The sequence below is a fragment of the Hippocampus guttulatus genome, chromosome 6 (assembly GCF_054856545.1).
Source record: "Hippocampus guttulatus isolate MCC_2025c chromosome 6, RoL_Hgut_1.0, whole genome shotgun sequence".
In the NCBI taxonomy this organism is placed as follows: domain Eukaryota; kingdom Metazoa; phylum Chordata; class Actinopteri; order Syngnathiformes; family Syngnathidae; genus Hippocampus; species Hippocampus guttulatus.
The window spans coordinates 21991898-22005000 of NC_141266.1; the positions used below are offsets into that span (position 1 = coordinate 21991898).

Here is a 13103-nt window from a genome sequence, read left to right on the forward strand (position 1 = left end):
GATACGTCGTTCCGATCAAGACGCCCATTGTCCCCCCCCCCCCCTCGACCTCGCCCCCCTCCTGCGCTCCTTCATGAGGACTTCTCACGGACAAAGACGCGGCTGAGAGGCTGTGAAACAAATCCCCTATTGATAAGGCCACCAAAATAGGACACTACATTGTGTAACACTGTAGCTCCTTTGTGGGCATGATGCACTGACATTTGACTTATGATGGCGTGGTGGCAAAATAAAATATGTTTCAAATTGCAAAATTGTGGAAGACCACAGTGCAAAGAAGAAATAATGATCATGCAATGGCACGTGCGGGGAATTTACATTCATCAATACTTTTTCATTGACTGATCAGCTAGTTATGTTTCTGTCACGGGATGAATATAACTGCATAGCTAGCTAGCTAGCCAGCTAGCTAGCATAAAGTTGTCTCTTGAGTAAATATTTGCCTTGCATGAAAATAGGGGGGGGGGGGGCGGTGTCCTTCAATGATCAAATTACCTCATATCCTTAATAATGGTCTGAACCCAAGAGCAAACGTCACTAAGTTCACTATTTGGTCAACAAGGAAATTGTTTGTCAAAATGATAAACGCACATCTCGCTACACTGTTATGTGGTCCAAACACCTTCAAGGGACTCGAAGTAAGTTTGACAAAGTTGACTCATTCATTGAATGACAGTTATGCAATCCAGGTTTCACCAAAAAAAAAGAAAAAACAGCGTAATATAAAAATGCAGGCACCGGAGTCATTTGTTGAATGTTATGAAATAAAATATAGCGGGAAGTCAATATTTTGACTCAGATTTGAGTGCCAACTCTGATGAATGATCTTTTTTTTTTTTTTTGCTACCTTAGTTTTGATTAGATTTAATTTTATTTCACAGTTTGTCATGTTTCTCCTGGGACCCTTTTTTTTCATGTCATCTCTACTCATTAGGTTTTCATTCCCACTTGTACTCATCAGTCCGGTTCCTTGGATCCATCAATCAGCTGCCTTCAGCCAATCGTGTGTTGTCCAGGTGTGCCTTGTTGTCTCGCCAGTTTGACTGTATTTAGCTCCCTGCTTTGGTTGAGTCCTTCTCGGTTTGTTGTTGTTGATGCTGTCACATTAACGACTTCAAGTTCTGGTTCCTGTAGTTTTCACTTTATTCTATTTGTGTGTGTCTCTTTGATACTTTTGGCTTTTTTTATGAACTTTGTTTATTTGGTAGTTCCTTGTGTGGGGGCAGGGGGGGGGTGTTCTTTGTTTGTTTTGGGGTTTTTTTGTGAACACGGGTGCCCATTTTTCAACTCACAGGTGTACAAAACTGGCACTTGTACTGGCTGGAGCCTTTTGAGAAAGGAACAAACCTGACAAGAAGAGGTCGCGAGTGTTTTTTTATTTTCCCATCAGCAGGCAGCCATAGCTCTCCGGCCTGTAAACGACGCTGCCACAGTTGATTGGTGTCGGCAAGCGCTATTCAATGCATGAAGAGGCCGAGAGTTGTCAATAAAAGAACCACTTGTTCAGTCGGCCCCCGACAACTGACTTGAGAGGGCCGCGTGGTCAACGAGCCCTGATGCACACGGTCACAAGGCACCGGGGTTCAACCCTCATCTTTGCTACCCCCTCACTTTCCAATGCAAGGAGTTATTTTAGGGCCCCAAGGATACTCACTTGGATTTGGTGGGAGTCGATGTATGCTTGTCAAGAATGTGACGGTGTTAGTAAATGACACTTTGCAGGAGAAGCCTCGCTATTTTGGTTGTGGCAACGTCACCATTGACCCAGAAATGAAAATGGTGACAGTGTTTTATAATTATTAATCTACAAGATTCCTGCAAAGCTGGGTACAGACACACTTTTAACATCTTAACAGATTTTGAAATTGTAACACCCCACACGATGGGGGGGGACGGCGGCATGCGTGATGTTACTGCACTTTTCGCGTGTGGCCCACCAAGACACAACAATATCCTCCCCCGCAAACTGACCTGTGAGCGGCTGTCCAAGATTCCGAAAGTAACGCGGCCGTTGGGAATAAAGCCGTTGACAAAACTGCTGGATCAGAGAGCGTGGGTGGTGGTATGCATGGTGAGCAAGGAGGCAAAGCTAGGGTGGGATATTGCCAATATTACTGCAGTTGTATGATAATTATGGCTGGCTGTGGCTAAATTGTCCACTGTTGGAGTGTCCTTGGGCAACACGCCGAACCCTAAATTGCTCCCAGTGAGACTGGCAGCGCATGCCATTGTATGACAGCAGTCACCAATTAGTTAATGAATGTGTGAATGAGTGAACGTGAGGCACTGCAAAGCACTTTGGGCACCGCACGGTGTCGATGAAGCAGTTGTGAAGAAACTGCATTTCCAAATATGGTCGAAATTTTTTTTTTTTCTTCACAAAACATTTACATTGGTCTTATCCCCACATTGTCTGTCATCAATGTGCATCGGTCGAAATGTTGGCACGTTGCGCTGGGATAGTGACAGCGTTCACGTCACAACCAGCTGGCTGAGATGCCAACTACTTCAAACCTTCTGCGCATGTGCGTGAATGAATACTCACCTGACACCAAGCCGACACCCGGCCCGCCTCCCGATTGCCGACGTCAGATTGGTGTGTCGAGGCCATCGGAGAAGAAAGTATCACCTGATATCAGTTACTTTACTACTTTCCTATACGGACAGGACTTTGTTGGCACCTTTTGGCATCTGAGCGTGTTTCTGAAATAACACAAAAAAAGGGGGATTAACTTTTTTTTTTTAACATTTGCATTTTTTTAGACTCTTAAACACTGTTGTCGTGTAAAGCAATTGGCGAAACGACATCATTTTTTCTATTTTCAGTTCAAACGCTCCTGTGTAAAGAAGCCCTTTGGTGCAGGAGGCGTGAAACAAGCATTAAATGAGCGACTCCACGCTAGCAGTTTGGATGTGATAAACGGCACGGGAGCCGTTGGCATCTGTATGAGTGAACCTCATCCGCCTCCCCTGGTAGAAGTCTCTCTTCGACTCCATCTTTCCTAACCTATTTGTATGCGACTTTGTCAATTCTTAACTCTGGTCATTGTCATCCGTGCCCCCTCACCCGCAATCGAGTATTGAACAAGCGCCATCCCTCGAGGCTGATCCTCCCTCTGCGCTTGTAATCAAATTAGACTTGCCGCAAGTTACGGGAGGAGCTCACAAAGACTCGAGTCTGCGCGCACAACAAACAGGCAACGCCCTTCAACCGACATTGGCTTTCTCAAACTCTGGTGTCTTATGTAATGGCTTGCCATTACATTACAATGGTGGGTGTCACACTCCGCCGTGGCGCATGCAAATACAGAGCTGCTCAAAGTAGCGATCCAAACAACAGCCAATTACCGAGCTATTGTTGACATGCGACTTGGAACGTGTACAAATTTTGTCAACTGGAATTGAATGCCAGCCTATCAATCAAATGAACAAGTGACATGACACGCGCAGAGAGCAGGGAGTACAAATGCAGATGCATTGTGGAAAATGAGATTCGGAATTATGTCGACTCACTGCGCACGTTTGACAGAATTACACATCAAGAAATATATTTCGATCGATATCACAAATAGCAATGTGACAAGAATTCCCACCGAACGACAGTTTGCCAGAACTCAAAGTCTGCTCGGAATGGTCACTTCAACCTAAGTACAACAGAGCAAAGAATTGAAAAATGGGTTTCAGAGTAATTTAGTGTTTTGTTTAAAAAATAAAATAAAACAAAATCGGGGTCGTTTTACAATATATTGTACAAAAGCACACAAACACACATCTCTCTCTATGTGTATATATATCTATACACATATATATATATACATTTTTTTTTTGTCTACAACTCAGGGGAGTCCATTGCCAGATTGTGTGACAGTTCAAAATTTTCGAGGGGTTCTCCAAGTCGATGCATCCCTGTTACTGTGATGTTTCAAACTGTTTCACTTGCCCGTTTAACTCACCTTAAATTGTGCAAAATGGAACATTATTGCCGAGAAGAGCAGCCTGGGCGGTAGAAGAGGTCATCAAGATGTGTTAAACAACCCCTGACAGAGCACCTTTTTTTTTTTTTTTTTTTTTTTTAAAGCCAACCCACTGTTCAAGTGAGCAAAAGTATTGGAACATGTGCCTGATGGGTGCATTTAGGTGCTCAGGTGTTACCTTTTAGATTGATTGCTCAAACATTAACTTGTGTTCGTTTGAATAATAATAATGACCGTAGCTAGCTCGCATTGACTGGCTGAAATCAGAGGATTGGGGCAATTTCAAGTCAAACAATGGTTTTAAACAGTTACCTGATTATTAAAATAGTTGGAGATGAATTTGATCATCAATGTGCTACTTAAACAGTTTGAGAACCACTGTGCACTGTGTCTCCAGCAAGCAGCTTTCAATGCTCCAGATGCTCACACGCGCACGCAGGATGTAAAAGCAGCAGCGCGACTTAGCTTTAACACAATGATAAGAAAGCAGACGCTCTTGAGTCGAATTCCTGACAGACTATTGTTTGCCCGAGGCGCCGCTTCACAACCACACCTGACCTTGTTGTCGCTTGCATGAAGGACTTCAAATATAATGTGCATGCGGGTGCGTGAGAACTGGAAATACAACTCTCCATTCGGGGCAAGGGAGGCGGTGCCCCACCACATCCAGCAGAGGGCTCAGCTGTTTTAAATATGTTATCCTTTTTACACTTATTACAAAATACAGGGGTAACCTTGACATACGAGTGCCGCAGTTTGAACATTTTACCGGTTGCAATGTGTTACTGGGTCGATTTTTTTTCCCCTTTGTGTTGTAGGCCAATATTTGTACACTCAATGAGCTTTGAGTGCACATGAGTGAAATGAAAAAAATAAGAAGGACTTTCAGCCGTTTATTGAACGGTTAAATACCCAAAAAACAAACAAACCAAATAAATCAAGCGGCACCGGAGCACTATAACACGCATGAACACACTAGAGATAACTAGCTAGCTAGCCAGCTAGCTAGATAGATGCTATCTATCTATCCGTCTGTGTGTGTGTGTGTGTGTGTGTGTGTGTGTGTGTGTGTGTGTGTGTGTGTGTGTGTGAGAGACTTTAAAAGGCGGGTCCTGGCCTTTTACAGGATATCAGTATTCACTCTTGAGTACTCACCACTACCTATGCAGAGTACCAGTACAACTTGTACCTTTGATAAATGAAATTTTGATGATCACAATGCCTTTCTTCTTGACATGATGATTCACCAATGTGTCAAACCGCCACCGAATATGCCGTAAAAACTGGGGAGGGGGACTAACTCGATTGTTTAATTTTTTTGGGGGGCCCTAACGGGGACTGGTATCAGGAGCCTTCATAAGCAGCCAATAGATTGAAATCAGGGTGGTATGGCCCAATACCTGTTATCGATACTCGCCCACCTTTCATGAATGATGAAGATATTTAACACTTAGAACCATCAACCTGAACCATTTTCCAAGCAGATAAGAGAGGAAAAATCACTCTGAACACACACCCCATAGCACAAGATAATCACTTAGGACAATATTTTAGAGACATCTGAAAATCAGACCTTTGCTAAATTTGATCGGAAGGGTGAAATTATCAGCCTGTGTGTACCATGCTTTAGTTACGGCAGAGGGTTAGGAGACAAATCCCTCCGGGGAACATTCGCAAACATCCGTTTATTTAGATTGACGCTGCAGCTACTCTGCATCAGACCGTGCAAAGACGAATGCAATTTCACTTTTAATTTGCTCCATTTTAATATCTCCATAAACCTCGCTGAGCGTAGCCGACACCGGCGCGATCACATTACGACAGCCCGGTGTCCGCTATAATAGTGGCAAAGTCAATCAATTTTATATGAGCTTCAATGTGAAATAGGTGCGAAAATTAGGTCACATCTCCCGTTTGAGAGGTGCCTCGCCTGCAGTCATTTGAAGTGGATGATCATCATCATCATCATCATCATCATCCATTTCTGAAATTTTGTCAATCTTGTTGTTCTCTCTTGCAGGAAGCTCCTAAAGGTCACGTGCCAAACAGGTATGGACAATAATTAACAGCCCAGCACGTGTCCTTGCAGCGGACTCCGCCAATGCTGGGTCACGTGACCAAAACATATTGCAAAAACGTGGCATGACAAAGTACCGTGTTATCATCATCTTTGCTTAAATGCGATTAGCACATTCCAAAGAGGTGGAACTGCCTTTGGATTGCCCGCCTGCCACCGTGTTCTTGCAGGGAGAGATGGTGGGCAGCCAAAGGAGCTCTTCACGTAGGAGGTTAATGTGTGTCGGTGCTCACTTGTCATCAGTAATTGAAAGGAGTGACTTTTCAAAATGAGGTGGCGAGGATGAGGCCTTTAATTAGATCGAGACTGGTGCAGGATTAGAAATCTGGAGCATGCACCAGAGTAGTCTATACATTAAGGGAGACGCTTAATGTCTCAATCTGTGTGGCATGAGTGACATTTTGGGGAGCACCGGTTGATTTTATTAGGCGTCACTTAACCACAGAGATTACCTCCTGGAACAATAACACAAATCCCTGTGTCACACCGATGTCTCGTTTCGCCTTCATTAGCCATCCATCCATACTCAACACCGCTTATCCTGAACGGGGTGGGGGGGGGGGGGGCGCTGGATCCTCTCCCAGCTGACTCCGGGTGCAAGGTAGACTACACACTGAAATGGTTGCCAGTCATTCGCAAGGCACTTATAGAGACAAACAACCATTCACACCGTCACTGAGTTGGAACGGATTCCACGCAGCCCGCTCACAAGTCAGGCGAGTTTAACTACACCAGGGGTGTCCAAAGTCGGTCCTCAAGGGCCGCTGTCCTGCCTGTTTTCCAGCTCTCCCAGGAGCAACACACCTGATTCAAATAATCAGAATTGTTCTAATGCTGCTTCAGAGCTGGCTGATGAGCTGATCATCTGAATCAGGTGTGTTGCAGCCCAGAGAGATAGAAAACAGGCAGGACAGTGGCCCTCCAGGACCGGAGCTGGACATGCCTGAACTACACCATCAGCGACACCTGTCTCCGACGTGCGAATAGCCGAACCCATTGTTGGCTCAGCAGCTCAGGCAACATATCATGGAAGTTCTATGCCATCTAGTGGTGAATATTCGAGTCAAATTTAGAACTACAAACATATAGTGAAATAGGGTGTTTGAACCATAAAAACAGTCCATTATTTTTACAATGACGACAATAATGAACGCACACTAACCTGGAAGCACTCCGTTTACGGTACTTGAATAAAGATGTCGAATGAAAACCAATGCTTATTATCTTCCATTCCGGAAGATTTTTGGGACGAGCCAAAACCTCTGCTTCTGATTGGCCGATTTTGAAAGAGGCGTGGTATAGAGGAGACCGGTGAGTGACTCAAGAAGTAAAGAAGTAACTCAGGAAGTAAAGAAGCTTGGTAGGATGACGTCACAGCAGCGGCGGAAGCAAAATACTTTTTTTAATTTTAAACAATCGCATAAATTAGAAAATAAATATATGCTAAATATTAACAGACACAAAAAGGCAAATATTGTCATTTATTTTTCTCGTCTACAAGTTTTGTCTTTGGTGACAAGTCTTTGTCCTGATCAGTATTATGCAGTTACTGGGCAAATTTTATTTTATTATTATTATTTTTTTTACAAATTAAGAATGTCCAAATCCCTTCTAAATGTATATATATTCGTTTTAGAGATAATCTAAATGTAAAGACATTGAAATGAATAAAGAATACAATACAATAAATACATTTCTGTTCATGTACTTATTTCACAATAGCTGCAGCTGCAATGAAGCGCTTTGCAGCAGTAAACATAAAATAACAAAAATAATATCATAGAACACAGAACATTAAACATAAACAGTTATACAATCGTAGCGACTATTTTTGTATGTGCATTGTCGTTCTAAGCAGTTGTACATAAGCGAGGATAGAATCAATGTCTCCTTTCACAAGTGGAACAATAAAAGCGTTTCTTGAGTTTTTTAGTGAGTTTTCTTTTGTTAACCTCGGATGAAAGTTTACCGTGCCTTTTTATGCTTATTTCTTGTGTTGCATTTGTGTTTATAAATTTTGTTATACATTTGTGTGTTTGTCATTGTTTAATTTAGTCTCAATAACAAAACAAGAAAAAAATACTAATCTGTAGGGGGCAGCATCGTAAAGAAAGTCCTGAAAGTCGGTGGGAAGTGTAGTCGAAGAAGAACGTCCAGGAAAGTCAGCTTGTCCTGCACGTGTTGTTGTCAGCGTGCAAAACAGCCCTCGGATACACACCAAAAGGCTCCAATAACGCAGATAAACGCATCGCATCCATTCGACTCCACACGACTGTTGATGTGTAGTCGCTTGGTAAGTATGCTGACGTTGATTTGCGCACACGTTGACGTGCGAACGCCTCAAATCTTTTGACAATGAGCGCTTCCCACTAGCAAGCTAACGTAATTTGAGTTTGAATTCATTGCCGTAAGATCACAGTAATTAAAATAGAGTCCATTAGCGTTTAGAAATGAAGACCAAATCGTGAATGACTTACCGGCGTGCCTGCGTTGCAAAAGTGCGGAACAGCCGTTAAACTAAGTCAAACTCCCGCCATTTCATTTCCGTGCGTTCAAAATAGGCCATGCTTGAACGACGTCTTCGTACACGTAGTACAATGATGCCCAAGTGCGTCCGCGAGAGCCCTTATCCAGCCTGTTTTACAAGTTTACCTCCTGCATCAGCAATCTTTGCAGAAGGCAGCCTCGTAAGGCTCCTGATCATTTGAATCAGGTGTTTTGGCGGCGGAGGGAGACATCGAAAACGGGCTGCTTATGGAGCTTTGACTTTTGTCAATTTATTATTGTATTGTATGTTTTATATGTTCAATAAACAAACTTTCGAGGACCGCATCTGGGCACCCCTGATGAAGTGCCGCATATTTTTTAGAGATTAAGAATGATGGTTGAAATATCCATAAACGGTCAACACAGTCAAGCCTTAACCCAGAGTCACGAGAATATTGTTTGTTTGCGTGTGTGCTGCACTGTATGCAAGCGAATGTAACTCAAGCATAGTAAAAACAAAAATAAAGTAAAACTACTGTCCCTTTCGAAGTCATCTGACCAACAGTGATCATCACACGGTTAAACAATGCCCCAAGGAATCTACAAAGAAGAGAAAAAATGTATTGATCCTGCGGAGAAAACTGACTCTACAGAGAAAATTCTTGATTCCGTAGATTGAAAGGGCAGATTTATTTCACATTATTCCCTAACAATCTTGTCCATTCTCTATTTTTTTGTTTTTGTTCAAAGACATGAACGTATTACTTTGTAACCATCTAGTTGAATCTTGGGGTTAGGTTTAATCATTTGAAACGAATACCCCATATGTGTTTGTTTTGTTGACAGTCCTTGAATGCATGTTGTGCACAGTCCCAAGTGAAACTGAAAGTATAGTTCTGCTTCTCCCCTGATGCATCTACTTACTACTACGTGATAGCCTGTGTACTCTACTACTGCCATTACAATTTGCTTACATTGCCCAACATTCATTTTTGTCATCAAATACCAAAAGGGTGAGTTCAATGACTTGTGTGAAGTGCCCGTGTGTATATTTGTTTGCCCATTCTAGCTTGTTATTTTGGCTTGTATACTCATGATGAGATTAATGTGAAGGTGGCTTGTTTGGGTTGAATAATTAAACCCCTGACTACAGTCCATTTATGTCACATGAGTTCATGATTGAGTACATGTTGGATGTATGGTGTTGATACTTTACGCTCATCTCCGTTTGAAGTGCTTTTGTCAAACGTTGACCGTCGATACCATGTGTGCTCTCCGTCCAGATCTCCTATGCCACTATGAAGTACATCCTAGTCACCGGCGGTGTGATTTCCGGCATCGGCAAGGGCATCATCGCCAGCAGCGTGGGCACGCTCCTCAAGTCATGCGGCCTTCACGTCACAGCCATCAAAATTGACCCGTACATCAACATAGACGCCGGCACTTTCTCGCCTTATGAGCATGGTCAGTCAACCGGACGTCTCGGTTACTTAGAGCCTAGTTTCGTGCCGCGTGGTTAATATTTGACAAGATGGATGCTACTTTTGTTCGAAGAGCCACACTAGTGCATTCTCCGTGTGCATATAGGTGAGGTTTTTGTGCTGGATGATGGCGGTGAGGTGGATCTGGACTTGGGCAACTACGAGCGTTTCCTGGATATCCGCCTGACGAGGGACAACAACCTGACCACGGGGAAGATCTACCAGTCGGTCATCAACAAGGAGAGGAGAGGAGACTACCTGGGCAAGACCGTGCAAGGTGAGAAACCGCTAATAATGTAGCTTTGGAGCCTTTTTGTTTGTTTATTTAGTTTAACCATTGCTGTCATTTGTTTAAATGAGCCCTTATTGTGCATTTAGACGTAAAGCAGCCATGTCATGATACCAGTTGACTCGGCTACTTTTATTTAGGGAGCTTGAAATATGAATTATAATGTTTAATGTTTGGTGGGGAACGAACAAAGCTTTAAATTTGGAATTCAGACGACGTATTTTTACCCCACTCAGCGCTAATGTGCTACCGTATATTTACACAGCAGTCTTTTATAAAGTCCATTAATTGTCATTAAATATTTTGTGTTTAAAAGAAAGAAAACGATTTTACGTGAAATAAATGCATACATGAAAATGGATTAACTTTATAAAGATACATAGGATGCTTAATGGAACATTCATGTAGTTACAGTTGAAAAAGTGTATATTTTTTTCAAGTACTGAAAATGATAAATTTTTAAATATTATGCTTACAATTGGAAAAAAAAAGATCTATATTTCAACCCAAAGATCGTTCAATGTAGTAATCACGCAAATAGCTAAAATAAATAAATAAATAAAGGATTCTAAAGCCATTATATTGTTTAAAATAGACCACAATAACAATGCATTTATTTTTAATGCCCATATCAGTGGGCATGCAAACCTTAGAATTGTGTCTTTTCCACCCCGTCCAGTGGTTCCTCACATCACCGATGCGATCCAGGAGTGGGTGATGAATCAGGCCAAGGTTTCCGTGGACGGGGATGGCGTCGAGCCTCAAGTTTGTGTCATAGAGGTCAGTTGGCTTGGCTTTTATACACTTTGTGGCCTAAACTGGGTTTAAAAAAAATAAAAAGTGCTGTGTGAGTAAAAATACGAAGCCACATGTTGTGGCGAAAGAGGACTGAATGTTTTGCTTTGGTGCGTTGCCTGAGGCGGTGAAGCGCGCGCATCTGTCGGCGATCTGCTGCACGGTTGGGTGTGCACAGCCGGCTGTGACTATTACTCAATGTCTTCAGTCCAAAACGAAGCGCAATTGCGGTCGGTTCATCTTGAAGATATCGTCTTGTGCTCTCGGTTGTTTATCACACACACACACACACACACACACACACACACACACACACACACGCAAAATCACCTCTGTAGTGCGCAAGATTTTACGGGTGAAACAAACTGACAAAAATGACAATATGTCAAAAAACTGATGGGCCAGAGTGAAGACATTTAAAGTGATGTCAAAATACATTTCGAGACACATGATGCCATCTGATGAAAATGTTGAACCTCAAAATCGATCTCGGCCCTGTCACGATGATGCAATGCGCCCTAAAGCCGGTGTGCGGTGTCCGCAGCTGGGGGGCACGGTGGGAGACATCGAGAGCATGCCGTTCATTGAGGCCTTCAGGCAGTTTCAATTCAAGGTGAAGAGGGAGAACTTCTGCAACATCCACGTGAGCCTCGTGCCGCAGGTGAGTGATTACACCCCACCCCCTCCCTCGCTGCTGTTTCACTCTTCTTCAAACCCTTCAGAAAAGGCTTCCGACAAGTGCGTCATTGTTATTTTCGCGTACATTTAAAAATGAAGGTTCAAGACTCCATTTCAGATTTTTCATGATTTGCCAATTAACAAAAATACAGTCATACCTCGGTTTTCGACCACAATCCGTTCCAGAAGGCTGTTCGAAAACCGAAACCACACTCTTTTAAAAAAAAAATACTTTATTGAACACGTCTGTTCACAATGGAACGCTACACGAGGAAGCGTCACTTCCTCGTCTACCTGAGGAAGCGTCACTTCCTTGAGTAAGGAAGGCGAGAGGAGTCAAGTGACGCATTCAAGTGTGCTCAGTTTGTTCGAGAACCGAAATTCGGTCGTCATCCGAGGCATAAAAAACTCGAAAGTTTTGGTCGAAAACCGATTTGGTCAATAACAGAGACGTTCGAAAACCGAGGTTTGACTGTATATTAAAACTTTTTTGAAATGCAGTGCGGAACGACAAGAGGTTGAATAATTGGGACACTTGGTTTTTAATAAATAAAATCCATCTGAAAAGCCGACTCAAAATGTCACTGGTAAATATATTCAATAATAACTATGATTAAAGGACCTGCACCGTGTTTCCGAGATCTGACTGAATAATTGTGGCTTGTTAAATGGGAAGGGGGGCCGGGGGTGCCAAACAGGAATAAACCCATGTTTTACAAAACAAATTTGTTTTAATACAGCATTGGTTGTGGAAAAAAAGCATGAATTGATATTTGTAGCGCAAAAGTATTTAATTTTATGAGCCCCCCCCCTTAAAGGCCTTTGTTTTTCTCTCCAGCCAAACACGACAGGAGAGCAGAAAACCAAGCCGACACAAAACAGCGTGCGGGAGCTCAGAGGCCTCGGCTTGTCTCCCGACCTGGTGAGGCAAAAAAATACGAGCACCGAGACAAATCGATGCTGTCAAAACTGGATACACGTGCAAAAAGAAAAGTCCAATCTGTGCTTCAGATCATGTGCCGCTGCGCAACGCCCTTGGAAACGGCGGTGAAGGAGAAGATCTCCATGTTTTGTCACGTGGAGCCCACGCAGGTGATAAAAGGCGGATCTTTCGCGCCAGTTATTGTACGGAATTTCGGCAGCACGTCAATCGATAAACAGTTCGTTCTTGCAGGTGATCTGTGTCCATGACGTGACTTCGGTGTACCGAGTGCCTCTGCTGCTGGAGGACCAGGGCGTTGTCAGCTACTTCTGCCACAGGCTCAACCTGCCCGTGGAGATGAGGCCCAGGAAGATGCTCTCCAAATGGAAGGAGATGGCCG

General features: G+C 43.2%; 1 protein-coding gene across 1 annotated transcript in view; it reads left to right on the forward strand.

The window, feature by feature from the left end:
• The first annotated feature begins 8208 nt into the window (after positions 1-8208).
• ctps1b (CTP synthase 1b) overlaps positions 8209-13103 on the forward strand; it is a 12269-nt gene continuing 7374 nt past the window's right edge. Inside the window, exons 1-8 of the mRNA XM_086114117.1 lie at positions 8209-8344; positions 9822-10002; positions 10126-10296; positions 10988-11088; positions 11648-11764; positions 12620-12703; positions 12793-12873; positions 12956-13103. The exon at positions 12956-13103 is cut by the window's right edge and continues 4 nt beyond it. Of these exons, the coding sequence (XP_085970243.1) occupies positions 8330-8344; positions 9822-10002; positions 10126-10296; positions 10988-11088; positions 11648-11764; positions 12620-12703; positions 12793-12873; positions 12956-13103 (898 nt within the window). The 5' untranslated portion in view covers positions 8209-8329. The remainder of the gene's footprint in view (positions 8345-9821; positions 10003-10125; positions 10297-10987; positions 11089-11647; positions 11765-12619; positions 12704-12792; positions 12874-12955) is intronic.